The 23,439-nt window shown below is 47.6% G+C and overlaps 1 protein-coding gene across 3 annotated transcripts in view; it reads left to right on the top strand.

Annotated features, from left to right (window-relative positions):
• The window catches only part of LOC137653561 (ribitol-5-phosphate transferase FKTN-like), a 151,331-nt gene that overhangs the window by 32,034 nt on the left and 95,858 nt on the right, over positions 1 to 23,439 (top strand). For all 3 annotated transcript variants that reach the window (XM_068387066.1, XM_068387064.1, XM_068387065.1), the window contains exon 2: positions 7,563 to 7,881. In XM_068387066.1, the coding sequence (XP_068243167.1) occupies positions 7,570 to 7,881 (312 nt within the window). In that variant the 5' untranslated portion in view covers positions 7,563 to 7,569. The remainder of the gene's footprint in view (positions 1 to 7,562; positions 7,882 to 23,439) is intronic.

Below are 23,439 nucleotides of genomic sequence, written 5' to 3'. Positions count from 1 at the left end.
CTTTTTTCCTCTCCTCTTCTCCCTTGGGGCATAGCAGTCACGCCTTTATGTTGCTGGACCAGAAGATACTTGTTGGTAAGCTACTCGATAAAGTAACTTTCCCTTCTTTTGGTTTGTATTGAAGTATCTCCCCTGTCCTCCTGTATAAGCGGTATCTATGCACACCTATTTCTCACATAATACCCGTACTTTGGACTTCATATCCTTAGGAATATAGATTCTGATAGCCCGCCTACCAGTTTCTGGTAGGGATCTAACCTAACACCTGTGGCATCATGCTCAGGTTGTTTGGAGGTTGACAAGAGTCATGACTTGTGCTCCTAGACAGCACCAAAGTTCATTGACATTTCCCATGTTAATTAACTATCCATATTGGTTTTAGTAGATTTCCTCCCTCCTTAGGATGACTTCCCTACTAAAGGGCTGTGGTGGCTAATTGGAAACATCCTTGCCTGGGGATGGCTAGGCTGGAGTTTAAGCCCTGCTCAAACTCGATAGTTTCTTTAGTGTCTACATCCTCACCATGATTGTGAGCTAAGGATGTGGGTTTTGGGGAGCCTATAGGTCTTCCTGCTGAGTCATCACCAGCCATTACCTGGCCCTCCCTGGTCCTAGCTTGTGTGGAAAGGGGGCTGGGATACTTATCATAAGTACAGTATATATGGTCAGTCTCTAGGGCATTGTCAGCATTGTCACTGTCCCCTGCCACTACCGTTCATGAGTGGCCTTTAATTTTTTAAAAGTCAATGGTTTTTATTTTTGTAACTTTACACTTTTCAATATTAAACTTACCCGATGATCATATAGCTGTCAGCTCTGCTGCCCGACAGAAAAAACCTACGGGCGGAATACGCCAGCGATCGCTATACAGGTGGGGGTGTACATCAACAGCGCCATCTGTCAAGTAGGTACTCAAGTACTCGATGTCAACAAAGAACCAATTTTCCCTCTGTCGTGCCAATGGCAGGACCTACTAAATACGCCGTCCCTAACTGGATTTGTTTTCACAACGATTTGGTGAAGTACACTATTCCAGTTTTGAGCTTTCGCTATGCAGGGGTTTTATCTTCATTTCAAAACTTGAATTCGTTTTCGATAGATTTAATTATGGTGACGAAGAGAGTATGGACTCTCTTTCACTTTTAAATGGCCGACCCTTCCCTTAGACGGAAGTGTGTTTAGGTTTTTGGTAATTTTGCTTAACACGTTATAGATCCATTTATTTTATATCTCTCCGCCTTTTTAGGCCTCTTCGGTTAACTTTCCAATTATTATAAACTTATAAAAAATAAATTTTTATGTTTGTTTATATGCGACCTTTCCTAATAGTAGGCGGTCCTAACTTGGAACCGAAGTTAATTAACATTGAGCCCGTTATATCGTTTTTAACCTTTAAAGAATTTAATACTTTTTTAATTTTTATGTTTTATGGAAGAATTTCTTTGATAGTCTCGTACTGTTTTCAAAGATGAACTAACGTTTAGTTTTTAGTCTCCGCAGTTGTTGACGTTCAGAACGTTCAACTTGCGCTCTATCGTTACGATAGAGAGAGAGTGTATCACGGTTTCACTTTGCAGTAAGAGTAAACCGATTCTAGCGTTTCGTTCATTCTTTCTTAGCTTAAAGAGTTTAAATTCTAAATAAAGGAACTTTTTATTTGGGAAACCTTTCAGTTTTTTCCTTTAGCAAATAACATGTTTTAACGATATATAATTGGGCTCTTCTCTCAGGTGCTAAATCAAGAGAGAAGAGAGAGAGAGATAGAGACGGAGGGAGAGAGAGGAGAATAAACGTTTCGTTCAAGCGGGTAACGTTGTTCTCGTTTTTTTTTTTTTTTTTTTTTTTTTTACTCTTCTCCCTAGTCGCTGTAGGGGAAGAAGGTAAAACGTTTCTAGGGTTTTATTCTTGTTCCCAGGCTTTATGCGGTGAGAGATTGTAAACGTAGTTTATTTGATCTAGTGTTTAGTCTCTTTTCCAGCCACTGAATTCTTTATCTTTATTTATGTTTTTCTGTTGCATTGTAAAACTGTTTTCGCAATTACTACCTTTTAATGAAGGATAGGATTGCGTGTTTCAGGTAGAAATCAGTTAAAGTTTCGATTTCAGTGAAATAAGTGCAAACAGAAAATCAAAAGTGATAAAGTGATATGCGCAAAGTGTTACAGTGTTGCGTCCGAGGGTTCGTCTGTTCGTGCCAGTTGTTCACCTTGTCCGATACCTCTTACAAGCTCCCAAGCCCAGGGGAGAAGTAATGTCGAAGGACTTATGGGTTCCACAGGTCTTGATCGACGAACAAACGTTTTTCCCTCCGTGGTTTCGGGCGTATCTACACACGTTTGCCGACGTGAGATCGCCCCACCCACACAAAGACGAGAGAGCCCATTTATTCCTCGTCTGCAGAAGAGGTTTCTCGTAAGAAACCATGGACCAAATCTTGCAGCTTTTAAGTGCAAGTCGGTCCCTTCCGCGCAAGTCCAACGGCCTAGGTGTAGCCACTGGGTCAGTTCGGACTCGCTGCAGTCATCCGACGACTGCACACCTCCCAAGAGAGGCAAGGTGGTACCGCAACAGGCAGTAACTCCGTCTGTTGCCGCACCAGCTGTTTTAGACCCTCAGTCACGACGGACAGTAGCTCCGTCTGTTGCCGTTTTTTGTAGACCCTAAGTGGTCTTTACTGCAGTCTATGCAAACTCAGTTAGCTGCGATTATGCAGGAGTTTCGTGCGGAGAAGGTTGACACTGCTCTCGTTAGCCTACAACCTGCCACTGTTGTGCGCCCAGCTCACGCTGAGGCTGCCTGCTCCCACACTCCGGCTGCGGAGAGCTCCACCTCCGATGCGCAATCGACCCTGCCAGACGCATGTTAACGTTAGCCGACGTGCGGCTCCCTCCGTTAACATGCGTGAGCTACCGCATCAGCAGTGTGAAGGTGGAGTCAAGCTGCCGTGTTTTGACGCGATGCGTTAGTTTCCGCAACCCACGGCAGTCCCCACCACGCACCACCACTCCGCTTTGGTTGTTGCCTGCTCCCTCACTCCGACTGCGGAGAAGGTTGATGATGCACCCGTTTGCCTACAACCTGCCACGGTTGTGCGCCCAGCATGGCTGCCTGCTCCCACACTCTTGTTGTGAGAGCTCCTCCACCCATGCGCAGTCGACCCTGCCAGACGCATGCTGACTCCCACAGACACACGGAGCACTCCGTTGCCGTGCGTGAGCTACCACAAGCTGCCGTGTTTTGACACGGTGTGTCAGCCTCCGCAACCCACTGTGGTTACCGCCACTCACCCGCAGCAGACTAGTCAGTCAGGAGTTGAGGCTTCCCCACACAGCTTTGGTTGTTGCCAGCTCACAGACTGTCAAGCAGTTACATGACGTTGCCTTCTGGTCTGCTACTAATGCACCAGTGCTGTATGTCCGCACGCACCTGTTGTGGTTGACAGTTCAGTTTTTGACAGTTCACAGACTGTCAAGCAGTTACATAACGTTGCCTTCTGGTCTGCTGCTTTTGCACCAGTGAGACCCTCACTGAGATAACCTAACTTTTCTCGGACATGGTTCCTGTAGATGAGAAAGTGCTGTTCTCCCTCCTTCTGATATTCCTTTGAGGACTCTGTCATTTGGAGAGGAGCCTTAAGCTGCTTAGCCTCCTATGGACTTTAATTAAAGCATGACAAGGCTTCCAGGGATGGTAAATGGTTCCGCTTCAGTCGCTAACCCCGTCTGTTGCCACACCTGCTCCCATAGACCCTAATGGGCTTTGTTGCAAGACATGCAGTCCAAGCTTGTGTCCTTGTTAGAGGATTTTTTACGGAGAAGAACCTTCTAGCCAACAACCTTCCTACCGGTTGGTTGTACGCCCTGTTGACGCTGAGGTATCCTACTCACGTCCGCCAGTTGAGATGGTTCCTCCACCGGTGCGACCCAGTGTGGGTTGCCAGTCGCACGTTGACGTTAAGCGACTCTCGGAGGTGGTTGTGGACGTTCAGTGTGTCACTAGGAAGACGTTCAACAACCAGCAGAGATGACTTGTTGTGACGCAGTGCGGCAACCTCAGCAACCCTGTAGGGGGTTGACTGCACAACCCAGACAGTCTACACAGTTTCGGGTTGACGCTGTACTTCCTCGCGTCCCCATGGTTGACAGTTCACAGACTGTGCAGCAGTACCATGATCTTGTGTCCGGCTCCGTCACGCATCCACCAGTGCGACCGGATTCAGCGAGTCAGACGTTGCCCACTCCGTTGCCGTTTCCTCATCAGTTTCGGATGAGGAACCCTCTGATGAGGACATTGCTGAACAAGACGATCAACCCCCAGCCCTGCTATCCATCCAGAAGATGCTGAAGAAGGAACACTGCCCTGTCAGGCTGTGGATGAGTCTGGTTAGGACACTGTCATCCGTGGTTCAATTTGTGTCACTTGGAAGACTACACCTCCGTCCTCTTCTGTATCATCTAGCTTTTCACTGGAAAAGGACTACACGCTAGAAGCGGTCTCGATCCCGGTTTCCGGAAAGATAAAGTCTGATCTGACTTGGTGAAAGGACTTTATCAACCTTTGAAAGGGTCTTCCCCTGACTGTTCAGACTCCCAACCACGTTCTCTTCTCGGACGCATCGGACGTAGGCTGGGGTGCGACATTAGGCGGTAGGGAATGCTCGGGATTATGGAACTCGAGTCAAAGGACAATGCATTTCAACTGCAAGAAGCTTCTGGCAGTACGTCTGACCTGGAAAAGCTTCAGGTCTCTCCTTCAAGGCAAAGTGGTGGAGGTGAACACGGTCAACACCCTGCTTTGACGTACATCTCCAAGCAAGGAGGGACCTACTCTCTGACATGGTACGAGTTCGCAAGAGACCTCCTCTCCTGTTCAACAGATCTAGACTTTTCACTAGTAACGAGGTTCATCCAAGGCAACTTGAATGTCATAGCAGATTGTCTCAGTAGGAAGGGACAAGTAATTCCAACATATTGGACCCTCCACAAGGATGTATGCAAGAGACTTTGGGCCACCTGGGGCCAGCCAACCATAGATCTCTTCGCAACCTCGATGACCTAGAGGCTCCCAATACTTTGCTCACCTATCCCGGACCCAGCAGTAGTTCATATAGATGCCTTTCTACTAGATTGGTCACATCTAGATCTATATGCATTCCCTCCATTCTAGATTGTCAACAAGGTACTGCAGAAGTTCGCCTCTCACGAAGGGACAAAGTTGACGCTAGTTGCTTCCCTCTGGCCCGCGAGAGAATAACTCACCGAGGTACTTCGATGGCTAGTAGACGTTCCCAGAACACTTCCCCTAAGGGTGGACCTGCTACGTCTGCCACGCGTAAAGAAGGTACTCCAAGGCCTCCACGCTCTTCGTCTGACTGCCTTCAGAATATCGAAAGACTCTCGAGAACTAGAGATTTTTCGAAGGAGGCAACCAGAGCGATTGCTAGAGCAAGGAGAACATCCACCCTTAGAGTCTACCAATCGAAGTGGGAAATCTTCCGAAACTGGTGCAAGTCGGTATCCGTATCCTCGACCAGTACCTCTGTAACTCAAATAGCTGACTTCCTCTTATATCTGAGGAAAGAACGATCTCTTTCAGCTCCCACTATCAAGGGTTACAGAAGCATGTTGGCATCAGTCTTCCGTCACAGAGGCTTAGATCTTTCCAACAATAAAGATCTACAGGACCTCCTTAAGTCTTTTGAGACCACGAAGGAGCGTCGTTTGGTTACACCTGGTTGGAATTTAGACGTGGTTCTAAGATTCCTTATGTCAGACAGGTTCGAACCACTTCAATCAGCCTCCCTGAAAGATCTCACCTTTAAGACTCTTTTCCTGATATGCTTAACCACAGCTAAAAGAGTCAGTGAGATTCATGCCTTCAGCAAGAACATCGGATTCTCATCCGAAACGGCTACATGTTCTACAACTTGGTTTTCTAGCCAAACACGAGCTGCCTTCTCGGCCTTGACCAATATCGTTCGATATTCCAAACTTATCGTATGGTTGGAAATGAACTAGAAAGAGTATTATGTCCTGTAAGAGCTCTTAAGTTCTATTTTAAAAACCTTTACGAGGCCCGTCTGAAGCTTTATGGTGTTCAGTTAAGAATCCATCTTTGCCTATGTCAGAGAATTCTTTATCCTATTTTATCAGACTGTTAATACGAGAAGCTCATTCCCTTCTGAATGAGGAAGACCAAGCTTGGCTGAAGGTAAGGACACACGAAGTTAGAGCTGTCACAACTTCCGTGGCCTTTGAACAAAATAGATCTCTGCAAAGTATATTCGACGCAACCTATTGGAAAAGCAAATCAGTGTTCGCGTCTTTTATCTTAAGAATGTCCAGTCTCTTTACGAGAACTGCTACACTCTGGGACCATTCGTAGCAACGAGTGCAGTAGTGGTGGGGGCTCCACCACTACAATTCCCTAATTCCAGAACCTTTTTAATCTTTCTCTTGAAATATTTTTGGGTTGTCCGGAAGGCTAAGAAGCCTTTCGCATCCTACTTGATTTGGCGGGTGGTCAAAATCATTTCTTGAGAAGCGCCTAGATTAGAGGTTTTGATGAGGACCTTTAGTATGGGTTGCAACCCTTCATACTTCAGCTCCTAGGAGTCGCTCAGCATCCTATGAGGATCGCGAGGCTCAGTAAGGAAGACGTACTTAAAAAGGCAGAGTAATTGTTCAAGTCGTCTTCCTTACCAGGTACTTATTTATTTTATGCTTGTTATTTTGAATAACTGCTAAAATGAAATACGGAATACTTAGCTCATAATAATGTCAACATGTAATGCTGGTCTCTACCCACCCCCCTGGGTGTGAATCAGCTATATGATCATCGGGTAAGTTTAATATTGAAAAATGTTATTTTCCTTAGTAAAATAAATTTTTGAATATACTTACCCGATGATCATAAATTAAAGGACCCACCCTTCCTCCCCAATAGAGACCCAGTGGACAGAGGAGAAAATTGGTTCTTTGTTGACATCGAGTACTTGAGTACCTACTTGACAGATGGCGCTGTTGATGTACACCCCCACCTGTATAGCGATCGCTGGCGTATTCCGCCCGTAGGTTTTTTCTGTCGGGCAGCAGAGCTGACAGCTATATGATCATCGGGTAAGTATATTCAAAAATTTATTTTACTAAGGAAAATAACATATTTGAGACCTCTCAGGTGTACTGTCCTCCTCAACACTTCCCCCCATCCACACACACACAACTAGGTTAAAGGTCAAAATGAGATTATTTTAAAACATGTAAGGAAGGAAAAGTGGAAGGAAAAATGCCAAAACATAAATGTTTACTTTAACTGTTGGGTGGGCGTGACCTACCTCCTGCCTGACAGACAACTTTTGTTTATCTTGTTAAAAATTTAACAACCATTCCAGCTTTGCTGAGGTCATACTCCTAAATTGTTAAAGGTTTTAGTTTTACAGTATATAGTTAGGGAAAATACAAAATACTTTCAAAATTCTTGATATGTCAATGAATTTATTTTTATACCTGATTATAAAAATTAAGTTTTATGCAATTCTAAATCATGTGTTTCTTCTTTTACAGAGTTAAGATGATCAAGAAAAAGAAATTAGCTTTGATTCTAGGAATTGTCTTTGGTATTGTACTCTTGGATCAGGTTTTTCTTCACTTTTGGCTCTCACAACCTGATACCAACTTCAAGAGATCTCTTGACATTGATGATGTTCGTCAGCTTATTCAAGCAGGAAAAGATGCAAGGGTAACAACAATACTTTTTGATCCAGTCATTTTAGAAGCTTGGCATAGCAATTCTGATGTAGCTGTCCCAGGGGTGTGCATCTTTTTATGTCATGTCATAGGACCCCTTACATTTGCTGTTACTGCTGCACAGCTTAGAGACAAGGTATAGTATTGATACTTGCATATTATTTACACTATAAATGTTGCATTATTCCAGACATCTTCTAAATGTATTTTTCTTCACATGCAAATACAAACCATCATCTTTTGATAACGGGAAAGGCATTTGAAAATTTAATGAGGTAGTTACATCTGCTGGTGGGTAAGCCCCACTTGGCCTTCAGTCAGCAAGACACTCACTTTTGACTTCAGCCACAAACAATCCACATTTAATCCTTCTGCCTCTTAAATTTTGGCTGTTTTAAGTTCTATCTCTCTCTTTCTAGAGTAAATGGATAAGTGTGCAGACATGCTATTGTGTTTGGGTAAACCTGGAAAAAAACTGAATGTAAAGTGAAAGGATATGCAGTAATTCCAGGGAATTCCCCAATTATGTGACAGGTTTATGTGGAAGTTTACCATTAATCTAATCTTCCTTGTGCCTTTGACTAGGGAAATGACTGGTTGTAGTCATGCCAATTATAACAACCTGAACCTGAAGAAATTGGTTTTCCTTGGGCATTACTGGTGCTCTGTCAGTGTGAGAAAATTTTTGGCTGCCACTAGAACATCTGAGGCTGCCCTTGCAGTGTCTTTCCAACTCTCGCTTCACATGTAGAAATGGTGAAGGATGTAGCACCTGCTGGTGTTGTCTCTGCTGCTTTTGAAGAGTCCCTTGTGGCTTCTTTCTCTATAGGAAAGTTTTCATTTGTATTCTAGACCTCAACCCCAAAGAAGGCTGGTGAGAAGAAATGTGTGCACGCTTCCTCTTTCAGTTTCTTTGTCTTTGTTAGATTCTTCAGATTCTGCTACTTCAAGAAGATACAGTATTGAAGAAGTCCAGGAAGACTGATCAACTGAAGTCTCATGACATTCCAACCAATGTCTCTCTGGGGGATCTCTCCGCTTACATTTGAAAGAGACGTGAAAGGCATCTCAGTACATGGTAATGGAATTTAAGCTCTTGCCTTTCCAGTATAAGCAGTATTCCTATTTTTGTTAAAATAGTATTGTTCCAACACAAATACTTACCTCGAACTACTTTCTTAGGAGTTACCTGTAATCTCCTCTTAACTGACCAGAGTTTTGTGTAGTATACCCTACGTCCGTTTTCTATGGAGGACTAACCCAGGAGTAATGAGAACGTGCCCCGAGGGTAGACCTGAGCTAGGTCGGCGTCAGCTTGGGTCCCGTTAGTCAGTAAGTTCTCTGGTCGCGTCGTGATACCATCACGCCGCTCTCATTCTCTTACGACCCTTTGTATCCCGACTCGTGTGTCCCACGTGGTTACCGCGTGGTATCTCTGTGCTTATCCCTTGTGTTCTCGCGTGTTCACTGCCTTTCCTTGTGCTTCCCAAGTGTATTCCTTGTTTATTCCCTTCGTTCCTGTGTCTTGTGATTGTGTGCGATGGAGCAGATCCGCCGTTGTCCTTGGCCTAGAGCCGGAAAGTCGTGTGGGGCGTTCCTTTCGAAGCCCGAAGTGGACTCTCATTCCCTTTGCTCTTCCTGTAGGGGCAGTGTGTGCTCGCCGTCGGATACGTGCAATGAGTGTGTTAGCTGGAATGAGATCCAGTGGGTGCGTTACGGCACTAAGAAGAAGAAGTCGTCGAAACGTTCGCCCAGGAAATCTAGCATCTCTTTGCCGTTACCGTCGCCCAGTGGACGGTCCGACGGGGCTTCTGTCTCGCCTTCCCCTACCCAGAGTAGGGGACGAGGTAAGTCCGTTGCGGGGAAAGAGCCGAGGGCCCTTCCCCAGGAGTCTAATGTGTATGAAGTGTGGGTTGCTGGGACTTCTCAGGCTAGTGGGGAGCCTGGTAGTGCTGTGTCTGGGGGTTCTGGAGACTTTGCCCTTGTGCTTGGGGGGCACGTCTCCTCCGACGACCCCTTGTGGTGTAGTAATGTTGTGCCTGTTTCTTTGCCCGCTTCGTGGGCCTGTGTTTCAGGTACTTCAGCGGCTGGTGACGCCCAGGAAAAGTTGGACTCCACGGTAAGTGAGCCCTTCGGGTGGAGGCTCCCTAAAACGCCAAGTAGGTCCCCAATGCGGATGGAAGAGGGCCTGGATACCTGGTTCCCTAGTGTAGTACGTCCAACCTCTTTTCCAGCTCCTCTGACGACGGTTCCGGAGTCTTTCCTACAACCCTCGACCTCTGGAACGCAGCAGGTCGCGAAGCCCTCCGTAGCCCCCGCTCCTGGCCGTCGGGTGTACAGTATCGTCGGGCTCTTCAGATGATGGTGCTTCGTTCTCTTCAGAAGGGGAAGCGAGGAGGAGGCACCGGCGACGGAGGGAGAGGTCCAGGAGCAGGCGTTCCCGCTCAAGGTCCCGCTCGAGGTTCAGTAGAAAACGGTCCCGGTCTCCATGGAGGAAGTACAGGATGAGTAGGTCCCCCGATGGTGATTGGGTTCTTCGTTCCCCGTAGGAGTGATTTGCAGCGTTCCCCTGACCGGCGGTCCAGGGATTACTCGCCGCGAAGGCCATCTTCCAGCTGCAGATATGACCCTCGCAGGGAGCAATGCGAGAAGGCCTCTTCAGTCAGGCGTAAGTCCGCGAAGCTTCCGGCTCACCCCGCCCAGCGGGGGGAGCCGTGCTTCCGTACGGGCAGCCTGGGCGAGTCAGCACAGCTGGCTCGGCCCTTGGACTTAAAGGAACGGTTCCCTCCGTCGGGTCAGCCCACGGGATCCGCGTCCTCGTCCCCCAGAGAGATTACACGGACGGTAGTCCTCGCCGGCACGGCGATGCCCGTTCTGGCCCCCAACCCTGGTGCGGAGGTTCCCGCCGGGGCAGACCGGTACCACCGCAGGGGAGTGCCTGTTGATCCAGAGCCGAAGTGCCCGGTAGGAGTGCCCGGTGACCCGGCTCCTCGGGATCAGACTGAAGGTACTGCTGACAGTAGAGAAGGTTCCCCGACCGAGGACTCGGCGTATCGGAAGGTAATAGGCCTGATACGAAGGCATCATCGGATTGAGGAACCGGTTCCAACCGACGAGGACTTCTGGAGGTCCAGCCTGAGCCGCCTGGTGGAGGCACCCGTCCAGCAGAAAACCTCCCTGGCCCTGCCTGTGGCCCGAGATCTAGTCCTGGGACGGGCTCATGTTGATAAAGTTGTGGCAGGCAATGCCGAAGCTCCCAAAACACAGAGCTCCTCGAAGTTGCTCCAGGGACTCAGGTCCCAGAGTAGGTTCTATGTGCCAGAGGGACAATGGCCGGGAGCCTGCAAAGTGGAGCCTTCCCTCAAAGTTCTGGGACAAGGTGCCCCGGAGGACAGAGCCTCCTCAGCCCCGATTTGCTTTTCGCAGTCGGAGGCAGCGATGATGAAGGAAATGTCGAAAGACTTGGTGCACGTCTCCTCTTGGTTGGACTGGCGGGCCTCCACGCTGGTAGGGGTACAAGCCACATATGACTTGACAGACCCGGAGCAACAGAACCTACTGAAGGAGCTTATCATCTCCGGGGGCAAGACCCTGAAGTTCCTTACTTATCAGTCCCTTGCCCTTTCAGCGAACTGGGTTCTGCGCAAGAGGGATACTATCCTGGCGAAGCTTTCCCAGAAGATCCCAGACAGGGAGGCGAGGGCCATGAGGAGCCCTCCTGTGTGGGGTGACTCCTTGTTCCCCTTGAAACAGCTAGAGGAGATAATGGAGAAGGTAGCTAAACGAAAGGAAGTGAGCGCTCCCAGGCCTCAACCGGTAAGGAGGCCCCCCTACAAGAGGTCAGCATCAGGCGGGCCCTCTACTTCTCAGGCCCCTCCTAGCCTGACGAGGAGAGAAGCCCCTTCTTCCTCGTGGGCTTCAGTGCCACAGCCCCCCCGTAGAGGAGCTCCAGCAGCGTCTGCCTCTTTTAGAACAGGGTATTCTGCTTCCAGGAGAGGACGTTCAGGCCGCTCCTTCAGGAGGAGGTAGAGTGGGAGGCCCCCTACTCCTGCCCAAGCCTCAGGTTGGGGGATGCCTCAGACGACATTGGCAAGCATGGAAGGCTCACGAAGCGGAACCCTGGACAGTATCCGTACTGAAGGAGGGGTACAGGCTCCCGTTCTTAACGGAACCTCCACCTTTGATTCCGGCCAGCCTGTCGGAGTGGCTGGCACCCAAGGACCCGTTGAAGAGGGCGGCCCTTCAAAAAGAGGTGTCCACTATGTTGGAGAAGGGCGCCATGGAGGAGGTCCTGCACCCGGGACCAGGTTTCTACAGCCGACTATTCCTGGTAGAAAAGGCGACGGGGGGATGGAGACCGGTGATAGACCTGTCAGCTCTCAACAAGTTTGTTTGCAAGACAGATTTCAAAATGGACACTCCGAAGTCAGTCTTGCAGTCCTTGAGGGAGAAAGACTACATGATGACCATAGACCTCAAGGACGCATACTTCAAAATCCCGGTCCACCCCTCAAGCCGAAAGTTTCTCCGAGTGAAATGGGGTACCCAGATCCCGCACTTCAAGACCCTCTGCTTCGGGTTGTCAACTGCTCCCCAGGTATTCACGAGAGTCTTCACGACAGTCTCGGTGTGGGCTCACGAGCGGGGTATTCGCCTCATCCGGTACCTGGACGACTGGTTGCTTCTTTCCTCCTCAGAAGACGTTTTGAAGGAGCAGGGTGTAAAGCTTCTTCAATTTTGCAAGGGTCTGGGTATCATGATCAACCCAGAAAAATCGAACCTGTCTCCCTCCACCAGGATGACCTATTTGGGGATGACACTGGATTCCCGACTAGTGAAGGCCTTTCCGTCAGAGGAATGGGTAAGCAATCTAATAAAGATCCTTCTACCTTTCCTTTCGGGGCAACCCAGGAGAGCCAAGGACCGGCAAAGGCTAATAGGTCATCTGGTGTCATTGGAGAAACTGGTTCCCCAGGGGAGACTCAGGCTCAGGGCCATCCAATGGAACCTGAAGGGCTTCTGGAATCAACTGGACTCGCCCCAAAAATTAATCCCAGTTCTGCCAAACACAATACCCTCCCTGGAGTGGTGGCAGTGCCGGTCGAATACGCTCAAGGGGATGCCCTTCGCGACCGAGCCTCCCGAGATGCTCCTATTCACAGACGCCTCCAACGAGGGATGAGGAGCACATCTCCTCAACGAGACGGCGAGAGGAACCGGGACGGACGTGGAGAAAGGCCTACACATCAGTGTCCTAGAGTTGAAGGCAGTCCAAAAAGCTTGTCTGCAGTTCATTGAACTACTAAGGGGAAACACTGTGGCGTTGATGTGCGACAACGCCACAGTAGTCGCGTACATAAAGAAGCAAGGAGATCTCAAGTCAAGGGAGCTGTGCGATCTCGCCCTAGAGATCCTGGATTGGGCGGAGGCAAACCAGATAGTGTTATTGGCAAGGTTCATCCCCGAGAAAAAGAACGTCCTAGCCGACGGTCTCAGCAGGATGGGTCAGATAGTAGGAACAGAGTGGTCCCTCCTCCCAGAAGTAGCCAGGCTCATCATTCAACGGTGGGGTTCCCCAGTGATGGACCTCTTTGCAACCAGGATGAACGCACAACTCCCCGTGTATTGTTCTCCTGTCCCAGACCCAAAGGCAGCCTTGGAGGATGCCTTTCAGCACAAATGGGACAACCTAGACGTGTACGCTTTTCCCCCTTCACGTTGATCAGGCAAGTGCTCAACAGAGTAAGGGCTGCCCGAAACTTAAGGATGACTTTGGTAGCGCCCTGGTGGCCGGAGAGAGAGTGGTTCGCGGATCTAAAAGACCTGGCAAGCCATCCTCCATGGCCACTCCCCGACAGGCCAGATCTTCTACAACAGCCACACTTTCTCAGGTTCCACGACAACCCACAGTCTCTACCTACGCCTTCACGCCTGGAGACTATCGAGCGCCTCCTGAGGAAGGAAGGATATTCGTCAGGAACTGCTAAGATGATGTCTCTATACCTGAGAAGGTTGTCGGCAGTGGTCTACCAAGCGAAATGGGCCTCTTTAACGAAGTGGTGCGCTTCAAGGAACATCAAGCCCCTCAAAGCCTCAGTCCCAGATATCGCAGACTTTCTAGTATATCTCAGAGACGAGGTAGGGATGTCAATCCCAGCTATAAAAGGAGTACGGGCAGCCTTGGGTCAAGTCTTCCTTCTGAAGGGCATCGACCTGGGCTCCTCTAGACACATCTCTATGCTTATCAGGAGTTTTGAACAGTCCTGCCCTCCTCAAACTGTTAGGGTGCCTCAGTGGGACTTGGCTAGGGTTCTGAAGATGTTAAGTAGCCCCCCGTTCGAACCGATGAAAGATATGTAGACAGGGATCTCACTCTCAAGACGGTCTTTTTGTTGGCCTTGGCCTCTGCGAAAAGAGTAGGAGAGATCCATGGGCTGTCTTACGACGTCTCTCATTCGAAGGGGTGGAGAGAAATCTCCCTCAAGTTTGTCCCTTCGTTCGTGGCAAAAACCCAGAATCCAGCAGTCTGGGATCCTAAGTTCGAGGGGTTCTCACTGCCAGCCATTCCTAAGACTGGGAATCCAGAGGATTTGAGGTTATGCCCTGTCCGTGCCGTTAGGAAGTACCTTGAGAGGACTGCACATCTCCGGCCGGGTATCAAGAGTCTTTTCGTCTCCACAAGTGTTACAAAGAAGCAGGTATCGAAGAATACCATATCCTTTTGGTTGAGACAAGTTATTGCCAGGGCCTATAAGGAGGAGGGACTGGCCGTGCCAGGTACTCCTAAGCCCCATGACATTGGAGGACTAAGCACTTCCTTAGCCTTTGAGAAGAACATGGCAGTGGGCCAGATCCTTCGGGCGGGCACCTGGTCGAACCAGTCGACCTTTACTACCCATTATCTCAAGGATTACTCAAGGTCTTTAGACGGGTTCTCCATTGGGACAGTCATCTCCGCGCTCCAAGTGGTTTAACGGTGAAGCCCCAGGCACAATAGTGGATAGCAAAACCAGGAGACACAGGTTCGTTCCTTTTCACCCTAATCCCCGTTTCCTATCCCTACCGGAGATAACCACACATATGTAACCAATGAAGAACACGTCTCTGCAACTTTGTCACTGGACTCAGCATCAGAAGATTTTTAAAGGGTGAGTACTTAGACACTAACGTGAGCTCTTTGTGTAGTTTACCCTACTGTTCGTTTCCCAGTTTTTTAGAACCTAGTTCATATCTAGGTTACTTGTCGTCCGCTTAGCTGGGTCTGAAGGTCAGGAAGACACTCCCACCTCCTAAAGTGTACGTCTCCTAAGAAAGTTGTTCGAGGTAAGTATTTGTGTTGGAACAAATCAAAAATGTTAAGTAATTTTTATTTTTCCTAACATACTTACCGAGAACTACTTTCGGGTAATGGCCCTCCCTACCTTCCCCGAGTGCCTTTCTGCCCTTGCAGGGACTTTTCATAACATCCGAGGAACTTACTGACTAACGGGACCCAAGCTGACGCCATCCTAGCTCAGGTCTACCCTCGGGGCACGTTCTCATTACTCCTGGGTTAGTCCTCCATAGAAAACGGACGTAGGGTATACTACACAAAACTCTGGTCGGTTGAGAGGAGATTACAGGTAACTCCTAAGAAAGTAGTTCTCGGTAAGTATGTTAGGAAAAATAAAAATTACTTAAAATTTTTGATGTTTGTTCCGTAACTGAAATACAAACCACGCTATTTACATGGGGTAATTACTTCGGCATAGCTGAAATGACGAGCCATAAGAATTTTAACGAGGGTTTACTACCCCTCCGCTAGTTAGCGGTGGAGTAGGGAGGGGTAGCTTGCTACCCCTCCCCCCTCACACACACAGTGAGTGCTTCACTTTACTTTTGTCTCAGAGAGACGACAGACCTGTCTGCGCTCTCCTCCGTTTTTGACTGCCATAATCTGTTTTACTTTTTCTTTCAGTGTGTGTTTGAAGTTGGCGTCTATTCTTTCATCATGTGTACATGCCCTGGACAAGCCGGCCGCCCTTGTGGTACCTTTATGTCGGCCTTGGACACCGATCCTCACTCCTTATGCCCTCAGTGTAGGGGCCAACAGTGTGATAGGTCTAACGTATGTATTGAGTGTAGGGAGTGGTCTACCTCCCAGTGGGTTGGCGACCACATGCCAACATCTTCCACAAAGCTGTAGCTTCGCTTCGACTTCACACCTGGAGACTATCCTGCATCTCCTCAAAGAGAGAGGATTTTCGCAACAAGTTGCGAACAGGATGTCTGGACACCTGCGCAAGTCATCCGCAGGGGTCTACCAGGCGAAATGGCGAGTTTTCTGTGGTTGGTGTCGTGGAAGGGGTATCTCTCCACTCGATGCCACTATTCTAACAATAGCGGAGTTCCTCGTGTATTTGCGGGAGGAAATGCGCCTTTCAGTCTCGGCAGTGAAAGGCTATCGCTCAGCCTTAAGTCTTGCCTTCAGGCTCAAAGGAATGGACATTTCTTCCTCGCTGGAACTTTCTCTTCTCATACAAAGCTATGAACTTACCTGCCCTCAGTCGGAAGTGAGACCCCCTCCTTGGAACATGGTTCGAGTTCTCAGGTCTCTAAAGAGACCTCCCTACGAACCACTACGCCAGGCTTCAGATCGCCACCTTACTTGGAAGACGGTGTTCCTGCTAGCTTTGGCCTCGGCCAAGCGAGTCAGCGAACTACATGGTCTCTCATACGACATCGCCCATTCAAGGGGATGGGGGGAGGTAACGTTCAGGTTCGTCCCTGAGTTTGTTGCCAAGACTCAGAACCCTGGAGTGCCGGACGCTCGGTTCGACTCTTTCCAGGTTTCGAGTCTTCGTTCTGTAACAGATGACCCAGACCATCTCCTTCTTTGCCCAGTAAGGAGTCTGAGGTTGTATCTTAAGAGAACAGCTGCAGTCCGTCCTCAGGTTCAAGCCTTGTTCATGAGCACTGGGAAAACGAAGAGAAGGGTCACCAGGAATACCATCTCAGCCTGGATTCGCAAGGTAATGCACCTGGCCTTGAATCCTGACCCTTCTCCATCACGTTGCCCTAGAGCACATGATGTCAGGGGCATAGCTACGTCCCTGGCCTTCAAGAAGAATTTTTCAGTGACGCAGGTCCTGCAAGCTGGGATGTGGAAGCGTCAGACCACCTTCACAGCCCACTACCTGCAAGACGTGACCCACAGGAGGCTCGATACGTTTTCTATTGGCCCTGTGGTGGCTGCACAACAGCTGGTCTAAACCTCAGGCTCCTTAATGGACAAGTAGCAGAAGGTTGAGGGCATTGTTACCCAGTTTTAGTCTGCATGAATGAAAAGGTATGTCTGGCCCCTATTCTTTTCTTCATCCTCTCCTCCCTTGGAGAAAGCAGCCTCCTGGGTTCTCTGCACAGCTGACCTCAAACCACTGCAGGTAAACCATGCTTCCTTGTATTCCTAGTATTAAGTGTAATACTGTCATGTCCCATACCCTGACGAGGTGGTATTGGGAGAGTCCTAGCCTAGATTTCCATCTGAGGAACTCCAGGTCAACTTCCTAGGACGAGTCACTTTTCACCTTCGCACACACCTTACGTAGGCCGCAGCAGTTTCACAGCTGCTAGCGAGGAGCAGGGATTCCCTATTGTCTGAGTACGTAGACACTCGTATATGGAATTCCCGGGCAAGCCAAAGCCAGTATGGCTGGGACTTACCACCCTTCCTAAGGGTTAAGTCACTCCATGTAAATAGTGTGGTTTGTATTTCAGTTACGGAACAAATGACAAATTTGTAGATAATTTGTATTTTTCCTAACTATACAAACCTTTGCTATTTACACATATTTGCCCTCCAATCCTGTCCCCCGGGATAAGTCCTACCTCTAAGTAAAGTGAAGCACTCACTGTGTGTGTGAGGAGGGAGGGGTATCAAGCTACCCCTCCCTACCCCCCCCCGCTAACTAGCGGAGGGGTAGTAAACCCTCGTTAAAATTCTTATGGCTCGTCATTTCAGCTACGCCGAAGTAATTACCCCATGTAAATAGCTAAGGTTTGTATAGTTAGGAAAAATACAAATTATCTACGAATTTGTCATGTTTACTCCACCATCCTCCTTATGAAGGGGAGGTGGATAGACCTGGCCCCCCTTACTCAGGGGTACTGTATTATGTAACCTGTGAAGAACAAAATCCTGCAAATACTTGGTGCTCTAGGGTGCGTCAGCTCATAATCCCATGAAACGCAAACCACTGCCTACGCACTGTTGACTAACACTAAGTAATCAACTGTACTACACTACAGTTTTCATGTGGTTTTTATCAGGTTATTTTACAGTCATTCATATTACTTTTTGGAAGTAGTTTTACATCATTAACAGCTCCATTACAAGGTAAGACAACTCATAACAGGAAAGTCATTGCCACACCACCCTAAGTATAAATACACTAACAATACATTCTGATACTGTAGTGTATGTTACTGTATTGTACTATACACTACAGAACAGCTCTATGAAAACAATGATAGGCTATAACATACTGATGCTGCTGTGTTATTCATCATGAAAATGTTTATAATAAGTAAAGAAATGATATAAACGATACTCTTTGTTATTCATATGTGCGCATGCTCTAGGCAGCTTGAGATCAACTGATCACAATCAAATGTAAAATAAAAAATCAGTAATTATTAGTTGTTAAAAGGCACCTGAAATTAACAATAAATGTGCAAAAGTGCTTTAATGAAGCACAATTAACTTTTTAAAAATCATGATTTGTTCCAACACAAATACTTACCTCGAACTACTTTCTTAGGAGTTACCTGTAATCTCCTCTCTACCGACCAGAGTTTTGTGTAGTATACCCTACGCCCGTTTTCTATGGAGGGCTAACCCGGGAGTAAGAAAATGTGCCCCGAGGGTAGACCTGAGCTAGGTCGGCGTCAGCTTGGGTCCCGTTAGCCAGTAAGTTCTCTGGTTGCGTCGTGATACCATCACGCCGCTCTCGTCCCTTACGACCGTTTGTGTCCCGACTAGTGTGTCCCGCGTGGTTACCGCGTGGTATCTCTGTGCTTATCCCTTGTGTTCTCGCGTGTTCACTGCCCTTCCTTGTGCTTCCCAAGTGTATTCCTTGTTGATTCCCTTCGTTCCTGTGCCTTGTGGTTGTGTGCGATGGAGCAGATCCGCCGTTGTCCTGGGCCTAGAGCCGGAAAGTCGTGTGGAGCGTTCCTTTCCAAGCCCGAAGTAGACCCCCATTCCCTTTGCTCTTCCTGTAGGGGCAGAGTGTGCTCGCCATCGGATACGTGCATGTAGTGTGTTAGCTGGAGTGAGATTCAGTGGGTGCATTACGGCACTAAGAAGAAGAAGTCGAAACGTTCACCCAGGAAATCTAGCATCTCTTCGCCGTTACCGTCACCCAGTGGACGGTCCGACGGCGCTTCTGTCTCGCCTTCCCCTACCCAGAGTAGGGGACGAGGTAAGTCCGTTGCGGGGAAAGAACCGAGGGCCCTTCCCCAGGAGTCTAATGTGTTTGAAGTGGGGGTTGCTGGGTCTTCTCAGGCTAGTGGGGAGCCTGGTAGTGCTGTGTCTGGGGGTTCTGGAGACTCTGCCCTTGTGCTTGGGGGGCACGTTTCCTCCGACGACCCCTTGTGGTGTAGTAATGTTGTGCCTATTTCTTTGCCCGCTTCGTGGGCCTGTGTTTCAGGTTATTCAGCGGCTAGTGACGCCCAGGGTAAGTTGGACTCCACGGTAAGTGAGCCCTTCGGGTGGAGGCTCCCTAAAACGCCAGGTAGGTCCCCAATGCGGATGGAAGAGGGCCTGGATACCTGGTTCCCTAGTGTAGTGCGCCCAACCTCTTTTCCAGCTCCTCTGACGGCGGTTCCAGAGTCCTTCCTACAACCCTCGACCTCTGGTACGCAGCAGGTCGCGAAGCCCTCCGTAGCCCCCGCTCCTGCCCGTTGTTCGGGTGGTACAGTTTCGTCGGGCTCTTCAGATGGTGGGGCTTCGTTCTCTTCAGAAGAGGAAGCGAGGGGGAGACATCGGCGACGGAGGGAGCGGTCCAGGAGCAGGCGATCCCGCTTATCTGTTGACCTGCCGACTAGCTCTCCTGCCTCTCCTGCCGTAGTCGAAGACTGCGCTTCCCCCCTTGCTGACCATCCTTCGAGGGGGGAGCAAAGTCCTAGTCATGTCTCTCCTGCAAGTGTTTCTCCTTCCCGAGGGAGTTCACACATAGAGACTCCTCTTCGGAGGACTGGTGCTGCTGCTTCTGCTGAAGGTCAGCTTGCTGATCCACATGCCTCCATGGGGCGCCTTCGTGGTCGTAGAGCCTGCTGTTTTTGTCCACCTCTTTGCCTTAGAGGTACTTCTTCACCTTCGGTGAAGAGACGCCTCTTTGGCTTATTGGCCTCGTCCCAACAGCCCTACTTGGAGGAGGAGCCTTTTCACCCAACTTCACCTGGTTCCCAACCTTCGCTTGCCTCCGGATCTTCTCTTGCCAACTCTGCTGCTCATCACCAAACTTCGGTTCGTAACTCTCTGCCAAAGGATCGCTCACGATCCCGTTCAGAGGATGTTCTCCTTTCTAAAGGGCACATCCTGTCACCTGATCATTGGCCAGCTGCTCGTCAACTATCGTCTTGCCGATCGCCTGCTTGTCCTTCTCTTGATCAGTCTCATGGTTCCAATCATCATACCTCTCATCGATCGCCTGCTCTTCAATCGCCTGCTCATCACAATGTTACCGACCATCGTACTCCTATTGACTGTTGCCTACCAACACGTCGATTTTCCCCGCTTCATCGTTCCCCGAAGCAATGCATCACATCAGAATGGCATTTGTCCGCGTTTTCACAGCCCACTGCCCATCATCACGTAAGGCGCCTACTGATGTTCCTGTAGAAAGCGCTCGTCCACGTTCTCCCAAGCGTCAGCGTTGATCGCGTCAGCGTTTGTCGCGTCAGCATTTGCCTGAAGGCCAGCAATTGGGGCTGCACCAACGCTCTCCGATGCGTCAGCCGTCACCCCAGTGTCAGCATTCTCTTACCCTTTGATACCAGCTCATCAGCAATTGCCAGCTTTTCAGTGTTCACTAACGCATCAGCACTCGCCATCTCAGCTACGATCGCCAGTTCGCCAGCGTTCTCCCACTCGCAAACGCTCTCCACTGCATCGGCATTCACCATCACGGCAATGCTCGCCAACGCGGGAACACCGTCTAACGATTCAGCAACCTAGGGTTGCTCAACAGGTAGAGCTCAAGGCAAATGACAGCATCCACCATCATCCTTCAACTGCCAAGAAGTCGCAGCAGGTCTCCAAGAGACAGGTAAGTGATCACGGAGGAAAAGAGCAGGAGCAGAAAGGTAGGTCATCGCCTCCCAGAACGTCGGTCCTCTCTCCGAGGAAAAGCAGAATGCCTCTCCACAGGTCACCATCGCCCCATTCCCCTCCCCGCAAACGCATAACAGCGCAACAGCCGGGGAAGGAGGAAAGTAGTTTGTATTTTTTTGAACTTTACAACCATGAGTCCTTTAACTTAACTTCCTGCCTTCATCTTCCCTCTTAAGACCCAGACGCAATCAAAGGGATTTTTTAGTGTACCGGCAAGAGGGGTGGGGCCTCCCCTCCACCGGCCGCTAACTACTGGCTATTGCTAACACCTCGTTATAAGCTTTTAAATGCTTATTAAAGGATTCAGGTTTGTATAATTAGAAAAAATACAAATTACATTTCAAGTTTGTGAAACTGAAACTATTTTAATTAGATTTGTGATACTGAAACTATTTTAATTAGATTTGTGATACTGAAACTATTTTAATTAGATTTGTGATACTGAAACTATTTTAATTAGATTTGTGATACTGAAACTATTTTAATTAGATTTGTGATACTGAAACTATTTTAATTAGATTTGTGATACTGAAACTATTTTAATTAGATTTGTGATACTGAAACTATTTTAATTAGATTTGTGATACTGAAACTATTTTAATTAGATTTGTGATACTGACACTATTTTAATTAGATTTGTGATACTGACACTATTTTAATTAGATTTGTGATACTGACACTATTTTAATTAGATTTGTGATACTGACACTATTTTAATTAGATTTGTGATACTGACACTATTTTAATTAGATTTCTAATAGATTTGGAAAGAAGTATTGAAATGCAGGATAATTTTTTGGCAAAAATGTGTGTAGTACATCAGAAAATATTTAACTGGCGAAGGTGTTGCAGAAATTTAGAAAAATTAATGGCTTCAATAGCAGACCTGCAAGATATGCATTAATGCACAATAACTCAGTAGTTCACAATAAATAGACAATCTCAAATACTAATGGATGCGGTATTGATAACATAAGCAATGTTAATAATTTGGATCCATCAAAAGAAGAGAAGCCGTTACATTGAATTTTAATGTTGCAGAAGATATGACCTGCAATAAAAGATTTACTGAAGTGGAGTTGGAATTTTTACTATCAAATTGTAGTTTATCAGCACCTGGTAAATTTAATATGAATTTTGATAAAATGAGAAATCTACCCCTTTGGCTAAGATTTGTCTTTTAGAAATTTAAAATCCTCTTTGGACACAACCTCTATTTCCAAAGGCATTGAAACATGAAGTAGTAATACCAGTAACTAAACCAAGAAAAGATCCCAGTAATCCAAACAAATTACAGACCAATGGTGTCTGCAAATACCTAAAAAATGGTAAATTATAGATTGCACTAGTGATTATGTTGAAATAACTTATATCAGCTTTGCAGTTTGGCTCACAAACAGGGCAATCCACCACGGACTCTTTCATGTTAGGAAAATTATGATAATGGAATTTGGGAATTTATAACTGAATAAGGGGAAGTTTTATATGGATTGAGACAGTTTCAGGTAATTATTTATAATATAGAGAGAACTTGGTGGGATTTTAGATATTTTGTGATTAAATTCTACAAAAATAGCAGCTTTTGACAATTTGCATGGTTGACGTCATTGGTTGGTGGTAGAGGGAAAGCATAGTGGGATGGAGGTGGAGAGCGAAACAGCTACGTCTCACTTTAGAGAATATTTACCGTGTGATTTGATCACATATGCCAAAAATAGAAATACGTTACAGTAAAATATCCCTTACATAATCACGAATAATGACTAGAATCGCAAGTGTCTCAGTTGGTTGTGGGCTAAGATGTAAGGATACTATGTCTCTAAGCAGAGGGACTGTCAGGGGGATAGTAATACTTCACGTAGGTAATGTCACCTTTGGTTAAAGAGAGTGGTGTGATTATGCATGGTGACATAAAAACACAGTAAAGTAGCCCTTAGTTAATCAGGAATAAAGGCTAGAACCCCAAAGTCTTAGTTGGTTGGCTGAAGAAAGGAGGGGCTAAAATGAAGGGGAGAAGCTGTTTTTAGTCAAATATTCTAGGGTGTGACATACAACCATATGTTGTACTCTTTGGTAGGGGAAACAAATAATTTTAAGAGCTATATGGTTTATATTTGTAAATTATGTTTATGGTACATCATACTATGCTCTTGTATAGGTACTTGGCATGGTTTGATATACTTCATCTAGGGAAGGGGGTAAGTTTCACTGCCTGCTTCAACTACCCTAAAAGTACCAGGTTAAGGTTAAAGTGATGGCTGCTCAACATAGTAGGTAGACAGGGCCTATCCTCCACCCACCAGCAGCTATAACTGCTTCATT

This window comes from Palaemon carinicauda, chromosome 14 (genome assembly GCF_036898095.1).
Source record: "Palaemon carinicauda isolate YSFRI2023 chromosome 14, ASM3689809v2, whole genome shotgun sequence".
NCBI classification, from domain to species: Eukaryota; Metazoa; Arthropoda; class Malacostraca; order Decapoda; family Palaemonidae; genus Palaemon; species Palaemon carinicauda.
Note: the sequence above shows the minus strand (reverse complement) of the source record. Positions and strands in the feature narration are given on the sequence as shown.